Here is a 27,016-nt window from a genome sequence, read left to right on the forward strand (position 1 = left end):
GCGGCCACTGCACTCCAGTCTGGGCGACCGAGTGAGACTCTAACTCAAAAAAAAAAAAGAGAGATGAGAACCCCTTGGAAATTCAAGTGCAAATCCAGCGAGGATGAATGCTCTGGTTCAGATCCCCCCACCCCAAACTCCAAGGTCTCCCTTCCAGCCCCAGTTGGTCTCCCTGCCATTCCGATGGAGAATCCATATCCACAACTGCTTTCCCTGGGACCCTGGTTTTTCCTGGACACGTTTACAGTATCTTTTCTTCTGTTCAGACCTTTCGTCTGGGAATGTTTCTCTGAAGATATATTCCGGGGACTTGGTGGTGTGTGAATCCATCATCAGCTATTATACTGACATGGAAGAAATTGGGAATTTACTGTCAAACGCCGCGAATCCTGTGGAATTCATGTGCCAGGTGAGGGGGGAGGTGGGAAGGAGGGCTGAGCTTTCTGGGTGTGCCACTTCTGCTCTTGGTTTAGCAGCCTGGAATCTGCTGGGTGGGGAGAGCTGGGTTTAAAATCTGACCACTGGCCGGGTGCGGTGGCTCACGCCTGTAATCACAGCATTTTGGGAAGCTGAGGCAAGGGGGTTTCTTTTGAGTTGGAATTCTCACCCTATTGCCCAGGCTGGAGCGCAGTGGCACGCTCAGGGCCACTACAGCCTCGACCTGCTGGGCTTTGGGGATCCTTCAGCCTCAGCCTTCCAAGTAGCTAGAACTACAGGCATGTGCTGCCGCGCCCGGCTAATTTTTTTGACTTCTTGTAGAGATGAGGTCTCACCAAGTTGCCCAGGCTAGTCTCAAACCCGTGAGTTCAGGCAATCCTCTCACCTCGGCCTCCCAAAGTGCTGGGATTATAGGTGTAAGCCATCACACCTGGCCAGCAAGGGGACTTCTTGAGCCAAGGAGTTCGATATCAACCTGGGCAACATAGACATGTCTCTACCAAAAAAAAAAAAAATTAGCTGGATGTGGTGGCACATACCTATAGTCCCAGCTACTTAGGAGGCTAGGCAGAAGGATCCCCTGAGCCTAGGACGTCAGTGCTGTAGTGAGTGGTGAGCCGTGTCCGTGCCACTGCACTCCAGCCTGGGCAGCAGAGGGAGACCCCAGCTCAAAAAAATAAAAAAAATTTGACTGTCTTCGCATTTGTCTTCAGGCCTTTAAGATCGTGCCCTACAACACAGAGACCCTTGACAAGCTGCTCACCGAGTCCTTGAAGAATAACATCCCCGCGAGCGGACTTCACCTCTTTGGCATCAACCAGCTGGAAGAGGAAGACATGATGACAAGTAAGTCCGCAGCCGAAGCTCGGAACCAGCGACACGTGCATGGACCTTCCCCTGGGGCCCGCCCTGCCGCCCGTCCTTCGAGAAGCTGTCATTCTTTGCCGGGCAGCCAGAGACGCTTCTGCATTGCAGATCTGAATCCTTCACCCCTTTCTCAGCACACATGTGGTTCCCCCTGGCCTTCTCGATAAAGGCCAAACGCCCCAGCCTGTTCTCAAGCCCCCATCTCGCTCCAACTTCCCTCTTGGCTTCTGGGCTCTGCTCTGCGGAAGGTGTCAACTCCCTTCTCCTGTGTCTTGCCGCTGAGACTCATGGGAAGAGTTTCCTCCTCGCTGCTGTGGTTGCCATTCGCCTGGCTGACTTCACTTCCCTGCAGGGGCTGAGGTAGTACTTCCTCTAGAAGGTCTTCTGAAAGACTTCCTCTAGAATAGTCTGGAAGGGTTTTCTAACTCAAAGCTAAAGGTTGCAGAAAAGCTAAGTCATATACCCAGAATTTCTTGCCGTACTTATTATAAAATTGAGAATAAGCTTCAAGAAGGTGAACTTTTTTCCTTCCTCCCTTCCTCCTTCCTTCCTTCCTTCCTGTCTCCCTCTGTTGCCCAGGCTGGAGGGCAGCGGCACAATCATGGCTCACCGCAGACTCAACCTCCTGGGCTCAGGCGATCCTTCCGCCTCAGCTTCCCAAGCAGCTGGAACGTCAAACGCACGCCACCATACCCGGCTAATTTTTGTATTTTTTTGGTAGAGAGGAGGTCTCGCTGTGTTGCCCAGGCTGTTCTCGAACTCCTGGACTCAAGCAATCCTCCCACCCAGCCTCTCAAAGCGTGGGATTCCAGGCGTGAGCCACCATGCCCTGCTGAACTTCTTTCTTTGAATCAGCACCAAACAATCGTTTTTCAAGCTCCCTGGACTTGGCAGAGAAGCTCAAGGTACAATTCCTGTTGTACTTTGTGGCTGCAAGTTGAACCTGGGAAAACTCAGCACATTTTGAATAAGTACTTTTTCTCAGGATTTCCCAAATGTTTTGGAGAGAGAAAGTAGGGTCTTCACAGTTGGATTTGCTAATTAATGAAAATACCCTTTCCTCTGCCGTGGGAGGACATGGCCTTCAGTGTTGGCCCGAAGGAAGCTGTCAGATGTTCCGTCAGTCAACCCGGAAGCCATGACTGAGTGTCCATAGATGCTGCCCTCAGCTTGGTGGCTTATTTCCGTGGACAAGGGCGTCCTGTGCCTTCATGCCTATCTGTCAATTACTTTTCAGACCAGAGGGACGAGGAGCTGCCCACCCTGCTGCATTTTGCTGCCAAGTATGGCCTGAAGAACCTCACGGCCCTGCTGCTCACCTGCCCGGGAGCCCTCCAGGCCTACAGCGTGGCCAACAAGCACGGCCACTACCCCAACACCATGGCCGAGAAGCACGGCTTCAGGGACCTCCGTCAGTTCATCGACGAGTATGTGGTAAGGCCATGCGGGGGACCTTTCCCAGGGGTCGGGAAACGGGCTCTGGGAGTCTGTGGCAAGGACGTGGCGGGGCTCGTCTGGGCGGGTCCGAGGGGACCTCTTGTGGCAGTGTACGTGGGCCCGGAGTCACATGGCCTGGGTCCCACCCTCGTTAGCTGTGTGACATTGGGCCGGTCATGCATCTGCTCTCAGGTTTCCTAGTACACGAAGGAAGATCAGGATGGTTCTGCACGTAGAATTGTTTGAGGATAAAAGGACATAATAAGGCCAGGTGCGGTGGCTCACGCCTATAATCCCAGCACTTTGGGAGGCTGAGGTGAGAGGATTGCCTGAACCCACGGGTTCAAGACCGGTCTGGGCAACTTGGTGAGGCCTCGTCTCTACAATAAATTTTTAAAAAAAGGAGGCAGGCATGGTGTTGCATACTTGTTGGTAGTCGCTAGTTCCGGCTCCTTGGAAGACTGAGGTGGAAGGATCGCCTGAACCCAGCAGGTTGAGGCTGCGATGGCCACGAGCGTGCCACTGCACTCCAGCCTGGGGGACAGAGTGAGACTCCAACTCAAAACGAAACAAAAACTGAAGTGCTGAAGTCCAGCCTCAGAATTTCACAGAGACCCTGACAGGGTGAATCTGCTGAAGTGGGTGCTGGACCCTCCCCCACCCCACCCGCATGGTCCCGGGCACCTTGGGATGCTCCGGCCACCCCGCCCATCCCTCAGCAGAGGCCACAGTGGAGGTCTGCACCCAAGAAGGTGGGTGCTCACCTGGATCCCACCTTAAGACAGTCAGACACGCCCAGTTAATCTGCTTATCTGGTTTTGGGCCCTCCTTGACCACTGACTTCTGGGTCCTTCTCTGAGTCCCGTCGCACCCATGCCCAGGACTGCCTCAGACATCAGGAGGCAGCTGTTCTTCCTTCCTCCACTCCTGGGCCTTCCTCTTCCTCCACAGACTCCCAGAGGGCACCTGGGGATAGCTCGGCCTCCCCTGTGGGACCGTGGTCCCAAAAGGAGCAATACACACGGCCCAGTCTCTCTCTTGACTTCCAGGCAGGGGGGAGCCCGATACCCCCTAACGCAACCCTCTGCTCAACCGGAGACCACGAGGCAGTGACTCACTGAGGCACACAGAGGGGACCTCCCAGGGTGTGGCCTGCATAGGTGCTGTGAACAGGACTGCAGGAGGCCTTGTGTTGAGCTCTGCCGACACAGATGAGGCTAAAAGGTGCTCGAAGTCTTGGAGTCCTTGGCTTTTCATGGAAGTCATACATGTGCAACACGTTGCGTTTCCCTTTCGTGCCAATATCTTTTGTTCAGAATGTACTATGTTCACCGTAGAAGCTAATATTTACTGAATTTATTTGATGTGAACGTGCATTATCCCATTTAATCCTTATCACAGTCCTTTTAAGCTGATGGTCCTGTGAGCCTCCCTTTACCCTGGAAAGGCAAAGCCCTTGTGGCTAGGAGTAAGGGCAGAGGCAGGGTCTGATGCTAAAGTCCTGGCTTTTACCTGCTGCATCCAGCAGGGATGCTTCAAGGCACTTCCAGCTTGTGCCCAGCTCACGCCATCTCTGCTCCCTGGCCATGGCACTTTCCACCAGTGCGCCTTCAGCTTTGTCTCCCAAAGTCTGGCCCTACGTGTTACCCATGGCCTCTAAGAAAAGCTCCTGTTCCACATATCAAAACCAAAGCCTGGACCTGGGGTGTCCCACGCTTCACCGCTGTCACCTGGTCCTCTTGGGTCTACTCAGGGAACTTAAGAGTGTCACTGAAAGGTTAGCTCTCTCGGGATGATGACGAAAGCCAGGGCTTTCGCAGGTTGATGCTGAAACAGGGATTGTGCAACACCAAAGTTTCTTACCAGGAAAAGCTGAGCGGACGTTTCAGAGAAGGCAGCTCCCTGGCTTCACAGGCACCCGGAGGTGACATGGTAGGGGCCACCTTCCTGACATCAGGGTGCTTCATCCAAGACCATCTCTCCTCCTGGGCACGTGGGACAGAGGACACCCTGGAAGCTGCCAGGCACTTGGGAGAAACCTGCGGAACGGATGGGGACTAGGTCTGGAGTTTCTGGGGGACCCTGACTGCGCACGGCGCAGAAACACCTTAGACGTAGCCCTGTCCAGCCCACTTATGTCTCCATGAGGCTAGTCAGTAAGGGTCACGCCCCCTTGTGTCCTTTGTGTCCTTTTGAGGAACCACGAGGGTGTAGCAGAAAGACCAAGTCAGGGTTGCAAGCCCTTGAGCACGGCACTAGAATTTTCTGAGCTTTGTGCTCATCTGTAAACTGGGGAATATGATACTTTTCTCAACAGCAGTGCAAAGAATGCACAAGATAGGGTCTAGGCAAATACCTAGCAAACACCTGACTCATGACAGGTGCTCATGGGAAAGTAACCTTCAATTTGTATCCTCTGGTCACTAGACGTTTAACAAGTATCTTTTGAATGCATGGCTCTGTGCTTAGTGTTAGGAGAAGATACAAAGATTAAAACAAAGAAACAGGCCAGGCGTGGTGGCTCACACCTGTAATCCTAACTCTCTGGGAGGATTGCTTGAGCCCAGGAATTGGAGCCTAACCTGGGCCACAGAGTAAGCCCTCGTTTCTTCCCAAAATAGAAAAATTAGCCAAGCGTAGTGGCACACGCCTGTCGTCTGAGCTACTTGGAAGGCTAAGGCAGGAGGATCACTTGAGCTCAGGAAGTTAAGGCAATGGTGAGCATATTCCAGCCTGGGTGACAGAGTGAAACTCTCTCTCAAAAAACATAGTCAGGCGTGGTGGCTCACGGCTGTAATCCCAGCACTTTGGGAGACGGAGGTGAGAGGATTGCCTGAGTCCACAGATTCGAGACCAGCCCGGGCAACTTGGCAAGACCTCGTCTGTACAGTAAATCAAAAAATTAGCCAGGCATGGTGGTGTGCGCCTATAGTTCTAGTTACTTGGAAGGCTGAGGTGGAAGGATCACCTGAGTCCAGCAGGTCGAGGCTGCAGTGCTTGTGAACATGGCACTGCACTCCAGCCTGGGGAACAGAGTGAGACTCCCACTCAAACAAAAACAATAACAAAAACCCAAAGAAACAAAAAGTGAGCCAGGCACGGTGGCTCACTCTTGTAATCCCAGCACTTTGGGAGGCCAAAGCGGGAGGATTGGTTGAGCCAGGAGAAATTCGAGCAACACAGTGAGTACCCAACCTGGGCAACATAGTGAGATCTCTATAAAAAGAAATAAAGACATTTCTTTAAAAACTGAGAAACAGTGAACCGTGTGAGGCCTGGCCTCCAAGAGCATCCATTCGGTTGGGAAAACACAGAGGCATGCAAACACTTGCAGTGGGCACATGGGAAGCTTTCTTTCCCCGCCGCAAGCCCCTGGGGGCTGAGCTCCACCCAGAAAACCAGGCCCTTCAGTGCCCATGGTGTCGTTTCTCTCAGGAAACCGTGGACCTGCTCAAGAGTCACATTAAGGAAGAGCTGATGCGAGGGGAGGAGGAGGAGGAGGACTCCGTGTACGAGTCCATGGCTCACCTCTCCACCGACCTGCTCATGAAGTGCTCCCTGCACCCCGGCTGCGACGAGGACCTGTACGAGTCCATGGCAGCCTTCGCCCCTGCAACCACTGAAGACCTCTGTGAGTAGCCCGGCCCGTTTCTGCTTCCACTTTCCTGCCGAGAAACAGCTCTTCCTCCCTCTGGCTGGTGGGGAAGTCCCTGCTGACCCTCGGCCGGCCCGAGTGACAGAGATCCTGTTTCAGCAAAGCTAGCCCTGGGGTCACGTTCTGTGGTGGGCAGGGGGAAAGTAACCCCAGAGAAGGCGTCACTTGTGTCCCAGAAGCCAAGTCAGTGGCTCTCAGCCTTGCCAGGCCCAGTGGCACCCCCGCCTTTTTTTTTTTTTTTCAAGTCAGAGTCTCACTCTGTTGCTCAGGCTGGAGTGCAGTGGCATGATCACCACTCACCGCTCACCAAGGCCTCGGTCCTTCCGCCCAGCCTCCCAAATAGCTGTGACTACAGGCATGCACCACCATGCCTGGCTAATTATTTTAAAAAATTTTTGGAGAGGCGAGGTTTTCCTATGTTGCCCAAGCTCCAACTCCTGGGCTCAAGCAATCCTCCTGCCTCAGCCTCCCAAAGTGCTGGGATTACAGGCGTGAGCCACCGCACCCAGCCTCCAATGGGGTCTTTTTATAAGAAATATTTTCAGGCCAGGCTTGGTGGCTCAACCTGTAATCCCAGCGCCTTGGAGACTGAGACAAGCGGATTGCCTGAGCCCATGGGTTCGAAACCAGCCTGGCCAACTTGGGGAGACCTCATCTCTACAATAAATCAAAAATTAGCCAGGCATGGTAGCGAGCGCCTGTAATTCCGGCTACTTGGAAAGCTGAGGTGGAAGGATCGCCGGAGCCCAGCCAGTTGACACTGGGGTGGCCACAGGCGTGCCACTGCACTCCAGCCTGGGCGATGGAGTGAGACTCCAACTCAGAAAAAAAAAAAAAGAAATATTTTGAAACACCCCATTCTTACCCTGATATGAGATTGATATACAGTGTTACCTAGCTATGCATAAACGTCTCAGAAATCAAATATACTGATATATATTTGATATATATATATATATATATACTGATATATATATATACTGAAATATAAAAGAAACACAAGGAGAGGGCATGCCCAGACTGCCTGCCCACGAGACATGATAAAAAAGACGGACGCAGACACTTACGCTCAGAATCACCGTGACCCTGAACGTTGACCAACATTCATCTATAGTCTCGTTGACTCCTATCTGCTGAGCAATGTTAGCACCGGTGCCTGGATCTTCCTAAATGGTGAACAGCTCTTCACAGTTTCAACTCCATTTTCTTTTTCCTTTTTTTGAGTAGGAGTCTCACTCCGTCGCCCAGGCTGGAGTGCAGTGGCACGCTCCTGGCCACCCCAGCAGTGACCTGCCGGGCTCCGGCGATCCTTCTGCCTCAGCCTTCCAAGTAGCTGGAACTACAGGTGTGCACTACCGCGCCTGGCTAATTTTTTGATTGATTGTAGAGACGAGGTCTCGCCAAGTTGCCCAGGCTGTTCTCTATCCTGTGGGCTCAGGCAGTCCCTTCATGTCAATCTCCCAAAGTGCTGGGATTACAGGCTTGAGCCACCACGCCGGGCCCATCTCCATTTTCATAGTAACTGAATTCCTGAAAAATTCAGTTCCTACAACAAGACGTGTTTATATATGAAGTAGTTTAAGCTTAGACTCAGAAAATCATAAGCAGAAAAATTTTCTTGGGGGGGAGAGGTAACCTAATTTTATTGGATTAATATATAGTAAACTTGTTTTCAAAATATACCCCAGGACATGATTTTTGTTGTAAATTGTTTTACACATTTTGCCATTTTTGGCTTTCTTGGTTTTTTCCAACTGCAAAAATAATAAACGTGTATAAAAACTTAAAACAGGAATTAATAACCAAGTTGATAAAAGTCCATGTGACTCCCAATCAATGTGGCATTAGTCATAATTTGGCAGCTATATTCTTCCATATTTTTTCTTGTATCTGCTGGCATTAAATTAAAAAATACACGCATACATGTAATGTACCACAGAGATGTGCAAATATACACATATGCATAAACGTGTGTCATAAGCAAGTTTTTTGGTTTTTTTTTTTTTGAGTTGGAGTCTCACTCTGTCGCCCAGACTGGAGTGCAGTGGCCGCTCCTGGCCACCGCAGCCTCGACCCGCTGGGCTCTGGCGATCCTTCTGCCTCAGCCTTCCAAGTAGCTGGAACTACAGGCGCGCGCTACCACACCCGGCTAGTTTTTGATTTATTGTAGAGATGAGGTCTTGCCAAGTTGCCCAGGCAGGTCTCGAACCCGCGGGCTCAGGCAATCCACTCACCTTGGCCTCCCAAAGTGCGGGATTACAGGCTGAGCCACTGGACCAAGCTATATAAGCAAGTTTTAAGAGCCTACATGTGTCTCATGGGATATTGAGTGTCGCGAAGGACATGGGATACTTCAGTGCGCAGGACTGTCCTTCTGCATCCTACCTTCCCCTGCTAAGTGCCAGCTACTCCTGCTGGTGTCCCTCCAGCTGGGTGACAACCCAAAACACCCTTGTGAGCTCCCAAAGCATCCCCGAGGGGGCAGGGTCGCCGCCTTGAGAATAGCTGGTGTCCAAGCATTAGACCCATCCAGGGCTCACCGGCCTCTAAGAGGCGTGTTAACGGGTCACCTTCGCTTGCTATCTCATCTGAGCATGCTGAAATTCTTCCAGAGACATAGCTCTCCTTCTCTCCGGGTTTAATTAATCGATTTAAAAAAGATGGGCTGGGTGTGGTGGCTCATGCCCGTAATCCTAGCACTTTGGGAGGCCGAGGTAGGAGGATCGCTTGAGTCCAGGAATTCGAGGCTGCAGTGAGCTATGATGGTGCCACCTTACTGCAGCCTGGGCGACAGAGAGAGACTCTGTCTCAAAAGGAAGGAAGGAAGAAAACAAATGTCCACCAACATATCAGCTGTGTGGATGGCGGAGGCCTTTCTGGAATGGGCTGGAGTGAGTATTGTCACCTTTTGGCCCGAAAAGAAGATGGCAGGACCCCGGGACCGCAGGGAGGTGGGTCTGACTTCCCCACCCATGAACTCATGGAAAAGCAGGTCTTGGAGGAGGGCCACAGGCGGGCAGGAGGCCTGGGACACTGACCCCAGTACCTGCAGGGTGTGGTCCTGCAGTTGCCAGGCATTCGCCAGTTAGATCGGTTGCTTCTGGGGTGGGGGAGGGGGGAGGAATGCACGGTAGAGGCTCCCTCCAGCACCTCGCTGGGCGGACTGGCGGCGTTGGTGGAAGCTCTTCCCGAATGAGCCAGGCCTCCCATGGATGTGAAGAGGGAAGGCAATTGCCCCATCAGCCCTGTTCGTTATTTCACTGCGTTTTATTTTATTTTTTCTTGAGTTGGGGTCTCACTCTGTCACCCAGCCTGGACTGCAGCGACATGATCATGGGTTAATTCAACCTTGACCTCTTGGCTCAGATGGTCCTTCTATCTCAGCCTCCCGAGAAGCTGGGACTGCAGGTGTGTGTCACCACGGCCGGTGTATTTTTTTTAAAAAGTTTTTTGTAGAAATGAGGTTTTGCTATGTTGCCCAGGCTCAAGCGATCCACCTGCCTTGACCTCCCCAAGTGCGGGGATGACAGGCATGAGCCAGTGCACCCAGCCTGTTTAACTTAATTCTTAAAGCAACACTGTGAGGATGGTTTTATTATCTGTACTTTAAAAGTGGGGAGACTGAGGCACAGGGCAGTTAAACACCTTTTCCACAGTGTCACAGCCAATGCATAGTAGAGCCCAGATTTGAGTCCTGCCTTCAAGACCACTGTCTTTATCCCATGCCGGACAGGCATCTCACCCCACACCACCAACTTTAGTCCTGGTCTCTTTTTTCTTTTTCTTTTCTTTAAGTTTTAAAACCAAGTTTATTAGAGAAGGAAAGAAAGGGAGAAACTTCCAGTCCTGGTTTCTTTTCTTTCTTTCTTTTTTTTTATTTTTAAGTCAGAGTCTCAATCCATCATGCAGGCTGGAGTGCAGCGGCATGCTCACGGCCACCCAGCGTCGACCTGCTGGGATCCGGCAATCCTTCCCCCTCAGCCTTCCAAGTAGCCGGAACTACAGACGCGTGCTACCACGCTCGGTTATTTTTTGATTTATTGTAGAGACGAGGTCTCGCCATGTTGCCCAGGCTGGTCTCGAACCTGCGGGCTCAGGCAATCCTCTCACCTCGGCCTCCCAGAGTGCTGGGATGACAGGCCTGAGTCACCACGCCCGGCCCCTTGTTGCTTTTAGAAGAAAAGAGCCGACCTCCAGAGCTGTGCTTCCCTTCCTCGGCTGCAGACATTGGGGAACACACAGCCTCTGGCACCCCCAGCCCTGCACGGCACCCATCCATTCCCACAACCAGCAAGCGTTTCTGGAGTATCTGCTGGGTCTCAGCTACTTGTCTCTCCTGGGTGCTGAAGATGCTGGAGGGGAGGGGCAGAGGGTGATAACACCCGATCCTTCCTGCCATGGGACAGACTCACAAGAGAGCACTTGGACCCGCCAGCACCTACTTGGGAATCCAAGGACAGGGCCTCATCATGTCTGCCCTGTGTCTTTGTTGTGGAACTTTTGGATAATTAAAGAATCCCTACGTTTTTAGCCTGGTATGGCAGCACGTACCTGTCGTTCCAGCTACTCAGGAGGCTGAGGCAGAAGGATCGCTGGAACTCAGGAGTTCAAGCTGCAGTGAGTTATGATTGTGTCACTGTACTCCCGCCGCGGCAACAGAGCGAGACCCTGACTCTAATTTTTAAAAATGGCTGGGCTCAGTGGCTCAGTCTGTAATTGCAGCACTTTGGGAGGCCGAGGCGAGTGGATTGCCTGAGCCTGCGGGTTTGAGACCAGCCCCAGCAACTTGGCAAGCCCTCATCTCTACAAAAAAAAAAAAAAAAATTAACCAGGCATGGTAGCACACACCTGTAGTTCTGGCTCCTTGGAAGACAGAGATGGAAGGATCATCAGAGCCCAGCAGGTGGATGCTGGGGTGGCCATGAGTATGCCACTGTACTCCATCCAGCCTGGGCGATGGAGTGAGACTCCAACTCAAAAAAAAAAAAAAGGAGGCTGTGCGTGGTGGTTCTTGCCTGTAATCCCATTGCCTTGGGAGGCCAAGGTAAGAAGATTGAGCCCAGGAGTTTGAGACCAGCCTTGACAACATGGCGAGACCTTGTCTCTACCATAAGTAAAAAATTAGCTGAGCATGGTGGTACACACCTATAGTTCCAGCTGCTTGGAAGGATCGCCTGGACCCAGCAGGTTGAGGCTGCGGTGAGCCATGATTGTGCCAGTGCACTCCAGCATGGGCGACAGAGTGAGACCCCGACTCAAAAAAAAGTCCCCTACTTTGCTGGCAGTGTCATGTTCATGGAAAGCCCAGATGCTCCAGCATGTGACAGTCCCTTCCCACAGCACTGGACACCTGAGGCAAATGCTAAAGGCATCTGTCCTGAGACTCCTGGTCTCTAGGGCTCCCATAACAAGGTCGGGGAGGTTCACCAGCGCTGCCTAAGGTGACACTGTGCCCTGTTGGTAACCAACTGGCAAAGTCATGTCACCTGGGCTAGGGGAGGGTGCTGGGTGGGAGAGATAGATCAAGGCGCCCAGGAGGGACACCTTTCGGACAGGGAAAGGAAAGCTCCCCACATTTTTCATTTGCCCAGACCATATACACTGAATTGTCTGACTCTAGACATGGTTTGGTTTGCGTTTCTGTCTCTGCGGCTGTCGGGTTTAACCTTGAGAATGACCCCTGACCTCCTGGCTCAGAAGCAGCAGCAGGGAGGAGCCACTCAGGTCACCGGCAGTGGCTGTCTAGGGGTGAAGGCCACTTAGTTCCCGAAGAAGCAGGACAGAGGACACGCTGGTACATCTGAGATGCGTGTTTGTAGCACTGCCTGGCACGGCTGTAACTCAGCCTTCTGTCCTTGGAAGGCGACCGCCTGCTTTGATCTCTGTTCTCTCGTTGGCCCATTCTTGGGTTTGTGGACAGAATTACCTCCGCCTCACGGGGGCGAAAACGAGGCTCCGAGATTTAGTGACTTACATCAACAGATAATTGGGTCAGGAATCTGGGTCTTCGGATTCCCGGGGGCAAGTCTGGGTACCGCCTCCACCCTGGGTATACCCAGGGCACCCCTGGCCCGCCCTTCGATGGTCTGCACTTGCCGGCCCTGGGATGGCCAACTTACTCAGGAGCTGCTTCTAAGCGTCTACACTGCGGGTTTCTCATGCCCATCATTCATGATGGTCACCCCAGATGCGGAAGGTAAGCATCTCCAGGAACTTGGGCCGTTCCTCCACCCATTTGCTCCGCTTGTTTGGAGAGCGCCCCACCCTGTGGGGGCAAATCTTCCTGTCTTGAGTTTGGGAAAGGGATGCTCATGAGGTCCCCTGCTCCAAGGGAAATCCAAGACAGCCGCTAGGTTGGGAGGACGTAGGGTAAGCCCCCAGTATGAATGAAGTGGGGCTGAGGGAGGGTGTTGGGTTCTGACCCTGAGATTTTATGATTCCGCTCCAGTCCCTCATCCCTGTGAACTTGCGTGGACACACACACACACACACACACACACACACACACACACACACACACTCACACCCTCACAGTCTTTCGTTTAGATATGCTGCCACCAGGTGGTAACCCTGTGTCTCTGTTATCAGACCTTCGATTTTGCTCCCAATTGTCTTGAGAATTTCTTGACCAGGACCCCACAGGTTTAAACCATCAACTTTATTGTATGAGATAAATGGCCGGGCACGGTGGCTCACACCTGTCATCCCAGCACTTTGGGAGGCCAAGGCGAGGGAATCGCTTGAGCCCAAGAGTTGAAGAGAGCAGGCTGGGCAACATAGTGAGACCTCGTCTCTGCAAAAAAATACAAAAATTGGCCAGGCGTGGTGGCGTGCGCCTGTAGTCCCAGCTAATCGAAAGGCTGAGGCAGAAGGATCACCTGAGTCCAGGAAGTTGAGGCTGAGGAAGCCACTGCCCCTCCTGCCTGGGCAGTGAGACCCTGTCTCCCCCAACCCCTCAAAAAGAGATCAATGTCTTCCTTGACAGCAAGCTTATGCAAATACAAACTAAAGCCAAGGCAAACTTTTCTCGGGTGTTTTCACGCCCTCCTAAGCTTTTTCCCACTTTAGCGTCCGGTCTTGCCTCAGAGAAGGACAGTTTAGTGCGGGTGGTCCTTTGACCCAGGCAATTCATTTTGTGTTGAAAGCTTCTCCCAGGGGCCGGTCACTTCCCTGTGGCTCTGGGTCCTGAGGCCACGAGAGCCAGTTCCGGGGGGCCCAGGTCCAGTCTGCTTCTGAGGGGATGCTTGGCCGATCACAGCTCCCCTCGGTAACTCCGGGGCTCACTTTTCTTCCAGAAGGAGTAGGAACAAGAGGAGAAGGCATGCCATCTCGCCTCTGGCAACTGCAAGCTCACACGCGTGTCTCTAATCAACCCCCGGGGCTGTTCTGCTTCATGTCCCCCTGCGTTTGACTTGTCTTTGAACCCCTGACACCTCCCTCGCAGCTCTGTGGCTGCCTGTGTACAGTGGAGAGCGGACACCGGGCTAACTTGGCTTCCCTTAGCAACCTCCCTGGTAACCGGCGTCTTTGTGACAGATCACCGCCTGCAGTCCGTGTTCTCTTTACCTGAGCTCTGTGATCACAGCCCCCTCTGCAAGCCGGGTTCCCTCTGAGCTCAGGGCACAGTTGGGCACTTTCGTGAAAGACCCTGCAGCCCCGCCCCGGAGGTCTGAGACGAGCTGAAGGACGACTTGCTCACAGCATGACTAAGTTCCTGGTGTGCTTCTGGAACGTGCTGCCTCCCCTGTCTGTACCCTTTTCCCTTGGGAGCCCTCCCTCCTCTGGCTGTCGAGGCTGGCATCTTCCTGCTGTCCCTTTTGGAAAGTTCTGGCTGGTGCAGCCGAGAGATGCTTCGGGAGTCAGTGGGGCCAGGTGCGAGACATGCCGCCTACGGGCAAGGACAAAATCTGGGAGGCGAACAAGGCACGGCGTGACTTTCCGATTGGTTTTTGCTCTTCCAGAAGTCGGGGACACGAGTGCTCAGCGAAAGCCTGCCGGGTGGAAAGTTTTAGAGTTAATAAGATAAGATCCCCACCAGCGGCAGCCTGGCGCCCAGGACCCACACGGTTTGCAGGTCACCCTTCCCCCGGGGCTCTGCAAACACACCAGCTTGGACTCCAGTTATTTACATGTTTTTCGGGTTACCTACACCTGGCCTCGGCAAGAAGCATGTCTTACAGTTTTGTCGCATTTACAGTGCCCAGCACGGTGCTGTACACAGTAGGTTCTCAACTATTGCTTGAATTTGGTCTCCCAGAAAATAGATGTAGCCCTAGACTAGCTTGTTGACGTTCCAGTGCAGAAACCCCACTCTCCTGATAGGTGGCTGTGAGGCGTCTATGAGTTGTCCCCGTATGTGGGACATCTCAGAGTGGTACGGACTCCTCTGGTCACTACAGGCCACCTTTTCATGTCTCCCGTGGTTCTTTCTGACTAAATTATGCTTCTCTTTTCCTGGCTTGGGAAATGCCCAGGTTCCTTCACAAAGCCTCAATGCTTTTCTGTCAGGCATTCGTTTGCTTGTTCCCTCCTTCGTTTGTTCCTTCACTTGTTCATTTGTTCAACAAATATTTAGCAGACCTCTTGGGTGTCTAAGCCACCCTGTGCCAGGGGACGAGGAACCAGGAAGCAAACTGGCATAATCCTTCCCTTCCAGAGCCTAATTTCTAATGAGAGAGCTGGATATTAAACAGTGCCACGTAGCTAAATATGTAACTACAAACCATGACATTGCCAGGGAGGAAAAAGATGCTACCCCAAACACATCCCATAGACTAATTCTCGCATAGCAAAGGGTCTCTGAGTTTGCAGGGGCACAGTATTGAGGCACTTGCTGTCTGCCTTAGACAGCCACAAACTTACTTGTTGCTTCTCCTAACCTTTTCAGGTTTTTGTTTTGTTTTGAGTTGGGGGTCTCACTCTGTTGCCCAGGCTGGAGTTGCAGTGGCATCCTCATGGCTCACTGCAACCTCAACCTTCTGGGCTCAGGCGATCCTTCTGCCTCAGCCTCCCAAGTAGCTGGGACTACAGGTGTGCTACCATGCCTGCCTAATTTTTTCGTTGTTTGTAGAGATGAGGTTTTGCTATGTTTCCCAGAACTCTTGAACTCCTGGGCTTGAACTCCTGGGCTTGATCAATCCTCCCGCCTCGATCTCCCAAAGTGCAGGGATTATAGGCATGAGCCATCACGCCTGGCCACATTTCATTCTTAGCCATTTCTTTTTTTTTTTTGAGTTGGAGTCTCACTCTGTCGCCCAGACTGGAGTGCAGTGGCCGCTTCCGGGCACCGCAGTCTCAACCTGCTGGGCTCCGGTGATCCTTCCGCCTCAGCCTTCCAAGTAGCTGGAACTACAGGCACCACTACCACGCCTGGCTAATTTTTTGATTTATTGTAGAGATGAGGTCTCGCTGCCCAGGTGGGTCTCGAACCTGCGGGCTCAGGCAATCCACTCACCTCAGCCTCCCAAAGGCGTGGGATTACAGGCTGAGCCACCGAGCCCGGCTAGTCATTTCTTTTTCAATGCCCATGCCGGCCATCACTCATTACCCCCTCTCATTTCAGATTGTTATTTTCTTGTGTGTGTGTGTGTGTGTGTGTGTGTGTGTGTATGTGAGAGAGAGAGAGAGAGAGAGAGTCCATTTTTGTTGCTGTAACAGACTACCACAGACTGGGACATTTTTAGGAAAAGAAGTTCATGTAACTTAAAGTTCTGGAGGCTGGGACGTCCAAGCACATGGTGCCGGTGTCTGGTGAGGGCATTCTTGTTGCGTCATTTCGTGATGGGAGGCATTCACATGGTGAGACTACAGAGAACTAGCCGAGCCAGAGAGAACTAGCTTTTATAACAACGCTACTCCGTGGTAACAAGCCCACTTCTATGGCAGCAACTTTAATTCACTCATGAGGGCAGAGCTGACTTTGATTCATTCATGAGGACTGAGGGATTAAGTTTCCAACACATGAAATTTGGGGGGGACACATTCAAATCATAGCAGTCCACTCCCGGCCTCCAAAATTCATATCCTCCTCGCGTGCAAAATAAGTTCACTCCATCCCCGTAGCCCTACAAGTCTTAGCATGTTCCCACATCAACTCAGAAGTCCAAGACCCACAGTCTGGAGGCCTCGGAATCAGGGAAGATGATGGTGTAAGTTTCAGTGTGAAGCTGAAAGCCTGAGAACCCAGGGGAAGTCCTGGAGTCCAAAGCCAGACAGCCTGGATGGAGTTCTGGTGTTCAAGGCAGGAGAAGAAGAATTTAGCTCCTAGGGAGAGACCAGTGTACCTTTTCTCTGTTTCTGTTCTATCAGGGCCCTCAGCTGACTGGATGCTGCCCGCCCACGTGGGATGGATCTTTCTCGCTTAGTCCACTGAGACTCACATGCTAATCTCTCCTAGAAACACCCTCTCTAGATCTTCCTTAATCCAGTCAAACTGACATAAAAAATTAGCCATCACTGTGTGTGTGTGTGTGTGTGTCTGTGTGTGTGTCTGTCTGTCTTTCTAATTGACATGGTTGGTCAAACCACTCCTTCCCGGGTACAATCTAACTCAGGATTTTTTTTTTTTTTTTTTTGAGTCGGGGTCTCTGTTGCCCAGGCTGGAGTGTAGTGGCATGATCATGACAGTCATGGCTCACAACAGCCTTGACCTCCTGGGCTCAGATGACCCTTCCACCTCAGTGACTGAGTAGCTGAGACTACAGGCGTGCGCCACCATACCTGGCTGATTTTTTTATTTTTATATTTTGTAGAGATGAGGCCTTGCTATGTTGCCCAGGCTGGTCTCAAACTCGTGGGCTCAAGCAATCCACTCACCTCGGCCTCCCAAAGTACTGGGATTACAGGCGAGAACCACCACATCCAGCTAGGTTTCAGGATTGGCCATAACTGCCCCTTGCTCTAAGACTCCTTTGTGGGGGCACAAAAGAAAACTGTTGAGAAAAAAAAAATACTTTTAGCCTACTTCCAGGGTTTGAGAGCCTTTCTAGAAGGCCAGTCTGACATTTCACTGTATTATAATACAGTGCTCCGACTTGGTTTTATATTAAATCAACAACGTGTCATCTGGAGGGGGTTTCCACTGCAGCTGAGTGGTCTAGATGTGTGGCCGAGGAGGAGTATCCCATGGGTGTCTTGAGAATTCCCACGGCTCTCGCTTCATTCCTGAATTGAGTTCCCTCCTGGGTGCTCCCTCAAGCTCAAGCTTCCTGTATTCCAGCAGTGCGTGCTTGTGCTTTCGGACACCCTGGATACAGAACTGGCTTTTCCAGAAAGAGCCCATGGCCCCTCATCTCCTGTCCCTGTTGTTGCTGTTGTTTTTCTCTGCTGAAATGAAAGAACTCTGCACTTGCTTCAGCACGTGCCAGTTTATTTTTAACTGGCACGCAGTGAAGTTTAAGTGCTTGGAATCTGAAGTACACACCCCGAGCATCCGGGAATGCAGCGGGTTGTTGTTCTGGTTTTATCTGCAAAACACCCTTTGTCTGGAAATGGACACTCTTCACCTACAGAATCTTCTGAGTATTTTGGTTAGTCTTATGTCACTCATTGCATGCCCGGGGTGTGTGTGCAGACAGGTTATCAGAGGCAGAACTGGAGAGTTCATATCATTCATGAACTCCAAACAGCTAGGTACATTTTTTTTTTTTGAGTTGGAATCTCCTTCTGTCGCCCAGGCTGGAGTGCAGTGGCCACCGCAGCCCTCACCTGTTGGGCTCAGGCGGTCCTTCTGCCTCTCAGCCTTCCAAGTGGCTGGGACTACAGGTGGTTGCCACCACACCCGGCTAGTTTTTCGATTTGTTGTACAGATGGGGTCTCACCAAATCGCCCAGGTTGGTCTTGAACTACTGGGCTCAAGCAAACCTCTTGCCTCTGCCTCCCAGAGTTCTGGGATTATAGGCCTGAGCCACTGCACCTGGCATACATTTAAAATAAAATGTATTGGCCGGGCTCGGTGGCTCAGCCTGTAATCCCGCGCCTTGAGAGGCTGAGGTGAGTGGATTGCCTGAACCCGCAGGTTCGAGACCCACCTGGGCAGGTGAGACCTCATCTCTACAATAAAATCAAAAAATTAGCCGGGTGTGGTAGCGCATGCCTGTAATTCCGGCTACTTGGAAGGCTGAGGCAGAAGGATCGCCAGAGCCCAGCAGGTCGAGGCAGCGATGGCCGGGAGCGGCCACTGCACTCCAGTCCGGGCAACAGAAGGAGACTCCAACTCAAAAAAAAAAAAAAAAAAAATTCAAATACTACAGTTAACTCTTAGGCATCCACTGCTTTGAAGGCAGAAGACTTGGGTTCAAACAAATAAAACAACTGCTTTATAAAGTATAAATTGAATCCTCTTTTTTTTGAATTGTTCTCTGCTTAGGACATTAATCTGGGTGTAGACTTGAATAATAAAAGCTATAGTAAATGATCATGATAATAGTGATAACAGTAGCTGGCATTCATTCCACACATCCCATGTGCTAGGTACCGTACAGAGCACTTGACAAACTCCTCACTTAATACTCAGGACAAACCTTTGAGATACATACTCTTATCACCATTTTACAGACCAGAAAAGAGAAGCTGAGAGGATTTAATCAACGTGGCCCAAGATAATTATGGGCAAAGAGATACGATAGAAACTATCATTTCCGTTTCCGCACAAGATTTTGACCTTCGGTTGACTTCTGAGCTCTGTTACCCTGGTAACCTGATAAGAGCCAAATGTCAACTATGTTCCTAGGCAACATTGCCTGTGTTTAAAAAAAAGACTCCTGATTGGTAAATTGCATCTGGAGTGGGGAGGACCCGTGCAGGAACACACGTACCTGCAAGGGACACCATTCTTTGGGCTGTTCTGAGGGCGGTGACTCGGGCGTGTCTCTCGTGGGGACCCTGGAAGCCGTGCCTCCAGAGTTGCAGGAGAAACACAGCTCCCGTGGGACCTGAGATTTCTTACCAGGGCAGCTCCTACCCCTGCCTGTTATGGATCTCACGTCTTTGCAATGGAGTTAGCTCTTGGCACGGCTCTGCTAGCTTCTGTCCTACCTCCTTCTAGGCAGATGAGTGCCAAGCATGACCCATGGTCATCTTGTGAGGCTGAATGTTTAGCCAGGTGCGGTGTCTCAAGCCTGTCATCGCAGCACTTTGGGAGGTGGAGGCAAGAGGATTGCCTGAGTCCAGGGGTTCGAGACCAGCCTGGGCAACTTGGTGAGACTTCGTCTTTACAATATATATATATAAAATATTAGCTGGGCATGGAAGCGTGCGCCTGTAGGTCTGGCTCCTTGGAAGGCTGAGGCAGGAGGATCGCTGGAGCCCAGCAGGTCGACGCTGGGTGGCTGTGAATGTGCCACTACACTCTGGCCTGGGCGATGGAGGGGAACTCCAACTCAAAAAAAAAAGATGGGTTGTTGCTGGACTGGTGGGTATGCAGTCACACAGCCCCAAGTGGAAGAAGCCAAACTGGAATCTGTGCATTTTTATCTTAAAGCTCGAGCTTCAAATCATCCTGCTGGAAACTCTCAGAGAGACTCAAGACAGGGCAGCTCTACGGAGGTCACAGAGCTGATTGTGGCTTCCAAAATCACTCTCTTAACCTCCAGTCATGGCGTGACTGTAAAGACACAATACGTGTTCTCACAGGTGGTGTTTAGCGCCACCCTGATTGTATCCAGAAGTGTCCTGGGAAGGCACTTATCTTGATGGGTGAGGTGGACAGCAGGGAGGACCGTGGCAGCATCCCCGGAAACCATGGTGATGTGGTTTTGCTGTCGCAGTCCTCCTCTCCTTTTCTCATTTATTCTTTGCTTCCTTTACGACAAAAGTTGCGTTTTATTATTATTATTATTTTATTTTTGAGTTGGAGTCACGGTCGCCCAGGCTGGAGTACAGTGGCATGCTCACGGCCACCCTAGTGTCGACCTGCTGGACTCTGGCGATCCTTCCGCCTCAGCTTTCCAAGGAATCGGGGCTACAGGCCTGCGCTACCACGCTCAGCTAATTTTTTGATTTATCGTAGAGACGAGGTCTTGCCAAGTTGCCTGGGCAGGTCTTGAACTTGCAGGCTCAGGCAATCCACTTGCCTCGGCCTTCCAAAGTGCTGGGATCACAGACTGAGCCACCGAGCACGGCCAGAAAAAGTTGCATTTTCAACTACTTGTAGATTTAGAGAGAAGTTGCCCGAATACTAGAGTTCCTGCGTAGCTTTCACCCAGTTCCCCTAATATAACCATCTTAGATAACCACAGTGCAAATCTCTACGACAGGAGATGACACTGGCGTGGAGCTTCTGACTAAACTGCAGACTTTGCCTGAATGTCTCTAGCTTTGCCTCTGCTGTTCTTTTTCTGTTCTGGGATCCTTTCTAGGACCTGGTAACACATTTGGTCATTTCTCCCAAATCTCCTCCAATCTGTAGCAGTTCCTCAGTCTTTCCTTGTCTTGACCCCCCCTTTTTTTTTGAGTTGGAGTCTCACTCTGCCGCCCAGCCTGGAGTGCAGTGGCACACTCACGGCCACCCCAGCATCAGTCCACTGGGCTCCAGCGATCCTTCCTCCTCAGCCTTTCAAGTAGCTGGAACTACAGGCATGCACTACCACGCCTGGCTAATTTTTGATTGATTGTAGAGATGAGGGCTTGCCAAGTTGCCCAGGCGGGTCTTGAACCCGTGGGCTCAGGCAGTCCGCTCACCTCGGCCTCCCAAAGTGCTGACAGGCTGAGCCACCGAGCCCAGCCGCTTGACACTTTTGAAGAACACTGATCAGTTATTTTGTAGAACACCCCTCCATTTGGGTTTGCTTGACATTTTCTGTGATTGGACTGAGGGTATGCATATTTGGCAAGAATGCCTTAGAAATGAGGCTTTGTCCTTCTCAGTGTATCATATCAAGGGGTCATGATGATGATCTGTCCTATGACTGGTGCTCACTATTATTATTATTATTTTGAATTGGAGTCTCACTCTGTCGCTCAGGCTGGAGTGCCGTGGCATGCTCATGGCCACTGCAGCCTTGCCCTGCTTGGCTCAGGTGATGCTTCTACCTCAGCCTTTCAAATAACTGGAATTACAGGCATGTGCCACCATGCCCAGCTAATTTTTTTTTTTTTAATTGTAGAGATGAGATCTCACCAAGTTGCCCACGCTGGTCTTGAACCCACAACCTCAGGCAATCCTCTCATTTCGGCCTCCCAAAGTGCTTGAATTATTGGTGTGATTCACTGCGCCTGGCTTTTATTTTCTTTTTAGTTCTTTCTTTTTTGTTGTTGTTTTTGTTTTTTGGGTTGGGGGCTTACTCTGTTGTCTGGTCTGGAGTGCAGTGGCACAATCACAGCTCACTGCAGACTCGACCTTCTGGGTGCAGGTGATCCTTCCACCTCGGCCTCCTGAGTAGTTGGGACTAGAGGCTTGTGCCACCACATCTGGCTAATTTTTTGTAGAGATGAGATCTGGCTATGTTGCCCAGGTTAAGTTCTTTCTTTAACTCACAAAAAACAAGCAAACAAACAAACAAAAAACCCAGCACACATTAGGAAGAGGACTGTAGTACCAGGAGTGGACATCAGCATCCTTATTAACTTAGCATGCAGGGTCCAGCAGGGCTGCTTTTGCTGCCTGTCTTCTTCTGTGTTTTATTTCACCGATTCTCTCTATAGCTCCTTCAATTTTGCATCTGCCTCTCAGACATGCAAATCAGTTCTCCCAAACTGAACTTTGTTCGTGAAAATAGCTGGGCCACTGTGTAGCAGGATTCTTTACAGAGAGAGATGAGACACTGATGCATTTTTTTTTTTTGGTGCCAGGAAGCAGCATTTATTTGTGTCGGCACTGGCCTGGCGGATTCACATCCAAAGGCTGAGCCCCGAATGCAGCGGGGCGGGGCCTTATATTACATTGTAACCCCTTTGTCTCCCTTATTTGGCAGCCTGCATTCTTGTCTGGGTATTTTGTGGCTCAGGGGTGTAACTGGGTTACTATCGCCCATTTGACTATGCCATGCCACTTTCTCTCTAACACATTCTTTTTCTATGCTGGGAAGGCCCTTATCTCTTTGTTTTAAAAGGGCCCCTGCCTCAACTGTACGGCGCGTTTCCCTCTCTTGTCCGCTGGGATGACAGACTGTGTGTGTGAGGTTTGTGCCCTGATGTTACCAGCCGGGGAGATTTGGTAATCGGTGATCAAAACCATTAGAGGCTGCTATGCCCTGGAGCATGTTCTTGGGGATACTGGGGCCTGAGGCAGGTGTGGTTTTCTTTCTTTCTTTCTTTCTTTTTTTGAACACCAATGTCGTTTATTGATAAATCTCTCCTCACTGATTTGGAATGCCACTTATTCAGACGCCAAATTCACATCTCTATTTGAGCCAGTTTAGTGATTCTGTATTTTTTCCCTGGCTTGACAATTTCTTTTTCTTTTTTTAATTAACACATATTTTTTATTTTAAAATCGTGGGGTACAGTTAAGGGTTAGGTATACAAATATGCATTGTGCAGGTACGCTTGTTGATGAGGTGTGCCTCCCCATCCCCAGACAGATATCAATTACCATTAATCCCACCTCCCTTCCCCTCCCTGCCCCCACATAGTTTCCCACCGCTGTCAATCCTTTTCTCACAGTATTACGATAGTTGTTCAAGGTCCACTTATGAGTGAGAACATGTGATACTCAGATCTTTGTTTCTGTGAGAGACCACGCAGTATTATAAACTCTAATTCCCTCCACGTTGCTGTGAAATTCATGATGTTCTTTTTCATGGCTGTGCAATATTCCATTGTGTATATGCACCACATTTTTTTAATCCAATCCACTTTTGATGGTGTGGTTTTCTAGAGGGTTCGGCACTGGGCATCACCGACCTGACACTCTGCAGGCCTGCAGAGTGCCTCCCTCCCCTGATCTCTAGGGATGTCGACACAAGCCAGTCTCCCCATGGGAGTATATTTCTCAGTGCTTCATTGTTGGGTACCCCACATTTTTTTTAAGATAAAAGACTTACCAATAAATGATGCTGTTAAATCAAAAGAAGAAAAGTCGGCTGGAGCCAGGGTCAGGCGGCTGGGAGTGGAGGCTGGGGACAGGGTGGAAGAGAAGAGGGCAATTTAGAGTCTTGGTAAAGAGAGGAGGGTGCCACTCCCCCGGGGCACACACTTGGAGAATATGTCTTCCTCCCTGGTTTTCGAACTTCATGGGGAAAATGTTCCCCAAAACACAATTAAGCAAATTACCCTGAAAATCTCACACGAGTAGGATTTTTCGGGTCTTAGATTTTTGAAAGAATGAATGAAGTGTGTGCTCTTACTCAGGAAAAAATTTTTAAGACATGAAGGCACCTCAAGGAATGCTCGGGACCCGGCCCGTCGGTCACCCTCACCTCTCCACAGTCTGCCTTAGAGACTCCAGCCGTGACAGGGTCAGGGGGGTTCACACAGCTGCTCCTCCCTTGGAATCGCAGGGTTCTAAGTAAGAGGACATCGCGGTGCCTGGCACTCACTGTGTGTGTCCAGCTGTGTCGGGAATTGTCCCCTGAGTAGGGGGACATAGGAGTTTTGGCTTTTGTGTGGGTTTGGGGTAATAAGGTAAGCAAAGATGGCCGGAACCCTGAGTTTATTTTTGAATAGGCCAAAGCACTAAAATACAAGGTGAACAGTGGAACATCTTTCTGTCTTTCTTGTCCCGTTTCCATCTTAAAAGTTCCCAAGAAACCACTGATCTTAATTTCTTTTCCCTCCCTCCCTTCTTGTCTTCCTTCCTCCTCTTTCTCTCTCTCTCTCTCTCTCTGTTTTCTTTCTCTCTCTCTCTCTCTTTCTTTCTTCACAAGTTCTCCCTCTGTCCCCCAGGCTGGTGTGCAGTGGCATGATCACAGTTCACTACAGCCTCCAACTCCTGCCTCAAGCAAACCTCTCGCCTCAGCCTCCTGAGTAACGGGGACTGCAGGTGCAAGCCACCCCATCTGGCTAAGTTTTTGGATTTTGTTTTGTAATTGTAGAGACAAGATCTCACTATGTTGCCACATTGGTCTCAAACTCCTGGCCTCAAGTGATCCTCCCGCCTCAGCCTCCCAAGCTTTTGCTGTTTTAAATAGAATGTTTATATTATATTACAGACCTTCTGAGGTCTGTGGTCCAAGAAAGGGCCTGAGGGTCGTGACTCTTGCATGGCTCCTGCTGCACACTTCCTGGGCGTCGGAATTGAGTGGATGGATGGAGGGGGGATGGGTAGATGGATGAATGCTCGAATCTCTGAAGAAAGTCCCCAGACCTTGCAAATCTGCCTGTGTAAAATCCTTGGCTGTGTGAAAGAACAACATACTCACCCTCAGTCTCCTCTTCCTTCTAGATGTCGAAATGCTTCAGGCCAGCACGTCAAACCCGATGCCCGGAGACCGTCTCTCTCAGACCACCAAGGACTCCATGATCCGCAAGTTTTTAGAAGGTGAGTTGTGGCTGCGAGCAGGGCCAAGCCGAGGGAGGAGCATGAGCACAAGCCGTGGCCTGGTTCTCCCTCAAAGAACGGGCAGCTGTGGGCGTGGTATGGGAGGTGACCGGAGGACACTGCTGCCCCCGCCCACCTACCCGAGCACCCCCACAGCCCACTACAGGCAGGCCAGCAGCTCCCACCCCTGGAGATGCTCATCTGAGCCAATGAGTTACCTCCACCAAGACCTCTTTGAAAATGCCTGGGTCTACTTCTACAGGACCAAAATGTATCGAGAACCTACCATGTGCAAAGCACGGTTCTGGACGTTGGGGCTGAGGACACAAGGAAAAATCAGTTCTTTCTTGGCCAAGGACGGGATTATAACCAAGGATTACTGAGTCGGGGCCCTGTTGGATAGAGACTAGGAACACACATGCTGCTGTGTTCTCAATCCCTCCCTTCTGTTAGCTGGAAAGCCTGTGTCAGGTTATTGAACTCTTTGAGGCCTCAGTTTCTTTAGTTGTATGCTGAGACGAGTGTGAGAGTTACACGAGTCGTCATACTGCGTTAGGTCTTGAGTGGGCCACACACGTAACACGCAGTTAATAAAGATGTATCGTTGTTGTTGGAGACTTCAAAGGTGGCGGGTGTTCAATTGTATGGGTGATGCCTCCACCCTGTCCAGCCATTTACAACTTAGATGAGGCCTGTCCACCAAGTAGTGACAGAAAGCAGTGTGCTGAGAGGATGGGACTCAGGAGGGGACAGGTGGTTTTGACAGTGGAGAGGAAGGAAAAATCCCAAGCAATGGCAGACACGCCACAGCCTGGCCAGCTGCCTGTTTTGTAAATAAAGTTTTACTGGAACACAACATGCCCGTTCATTTGGTATTGGTTATGGTTGCTTTCACGCCAAAGGGGCAGAGTTGAGTAGTTGCGACAGAGTTTATGGCTTGCAGAACCTGGAAGTATTTACTGACTGGACCTTAAAAAATGTTTGCTGACCCCTGCTCTCAAATGCAGTGTTTCCCTGAGTGGGGAGTCGTGGGCAGCCTGTTTTAAGCCCTAGGTGAGAAGTGCCACTTTGATTGGACAGTTGGCTGTGACTGCCCTGAGCTTTGACAGTTGGTCTTACCTAGGGCTTCCCCCAGTTCTAATGGGATGGATCACTGAATCCCAGCAGTGAAACTGAGATGGTGAGCCTGGTCGCGTGTCTGGTTGCGCATTGATGGATGGCAAATGAGGGTGACATCAGTGTTTTCTCAGTTGCTCGGCACGGTGTCCTGAGCAGATGACACGGGAGAGGGTGCTGGGAAAAGTCTGTTGTTCCGAGGGCAGAACTGAACAAACAAGTATGGTCACTCGCTCTGCTCTGACTGGCGGGCACCCGAGGTGTTTGACCTCTGCTTTGGGTCACCTTCTTTTCTGCTTCTAGGCAACCACATGGGAATGGCCAGTTTGGATAAAGAGCTGCGCTCCCTTGACCAGGAAGAAGACGTTTACCACACGGTGGATGACGATGAAGCCTTTCCGGTGGACCTGGCCAGCAGGCCTCCCGTCCCCGTGCCCAGGCCGGAGGCCAGTGTTGCTGGTGGCCACCAGCTTCCCGACAATGAGCCGTATATCTCTAAAGGCAAGTGTGGTGGGCATGAGGCCAAGTGGGGTTCTCCGAGCCTCTCAGCAGGGACTTCGTGGACCCCCCGACCTTCTCAACCATTCTCAGAGGCTGTCCCTCCCGAATGATCTCCACTCGGCCCCAGGAGGCAGGGTTATAGCCCGGGACAGATTCTGGAGCTCGACAAGGGGCAGTGATTGGAGTCGCTGCTCCCAAAGGCATCCACGCACAGTTGCAAAGGAAGACATACACAAGAACCTGATTAGCCGGGCTCGGTGGCTCAGCCTGTCATCCCGCGCCTTTGGGAGGCTGAGGTGAGTGGATTGCCTGAGCCTGCGGGTTCGAGACCCGCCTGGGCAGGCGAGACCTCACCTCTACAATAAATCAAAAAATCAGCCGGGCATGGTAGCGTGCACCTGTAATTCCGGCTATTTGGAAGGCTGAGGTGGAAGGATCGCCGGAGCCCAGCAGGTCGAGCCTGTGGTGGCTGTGAGCGTGCCACTGCACTCCAGCCTGGGCAACAGAGTGGGACTCTGATGCAAAAAAACGAAACAAAATTGCTGAACACTCAGTGTGGTGTGGGCAGGTGCGCTCGTAAATCA

The 27,016-nt window shown here is 51.1% G+C and overlaps 1 protein-coding gene across 1 annotated transcript in view; it reads left to right on the top strand.

The window, feature by feature from the left end:
* The window catches only part of PIK3AP1 (phosphoinositide-3-kinase adaptor protein 1), a 103,411-nt gene that overhangs the window by 44,838 nt on the left and 31,557 nt on the right, over positions 1–27,016 (top strand). The window contains exons 4-9 of the mRNA XM_021710809.1: positions 267–409; positions 1,152–1,284; positions 2,543–2,739; positions 6,178–6,373; positions 24,720–24,815; positions 26,235–26,432. Of these exons, the coding sequence (XP_021566484.1) occupies positions 267–409; positions 1,152–1,284; positions 2,543–2,739; positions 6,178–6,373; positions 24,720–24,815; positions 26,235–26,432 (963 nt within the window). The remainder of the gene's footprint in view (positions 1–266; positions 410–1,151; positions 1,285–2,542; positions 2,740–6,177; positions 6,374–24,719; positions 24,816–26,234; positions 26,433–27,016) is intronic.

Source organism: Carlito syrichta, unplaced genomic scaffold (genome assembly GCF_000164805.1).
Source record: "Carlito syrichta isolate Samal-C Ts95f unplaced genomic scaffold, Tarsius_syrichta-2.0.1 Scaffold301559, whole genome shotgun sequence".
NCBI classification, from domain to species: Eukaryota; Metazoa; Chordata; class Mammalia; order Primates; family Tarsiidae; genus Carlito; species Carlito syrichta.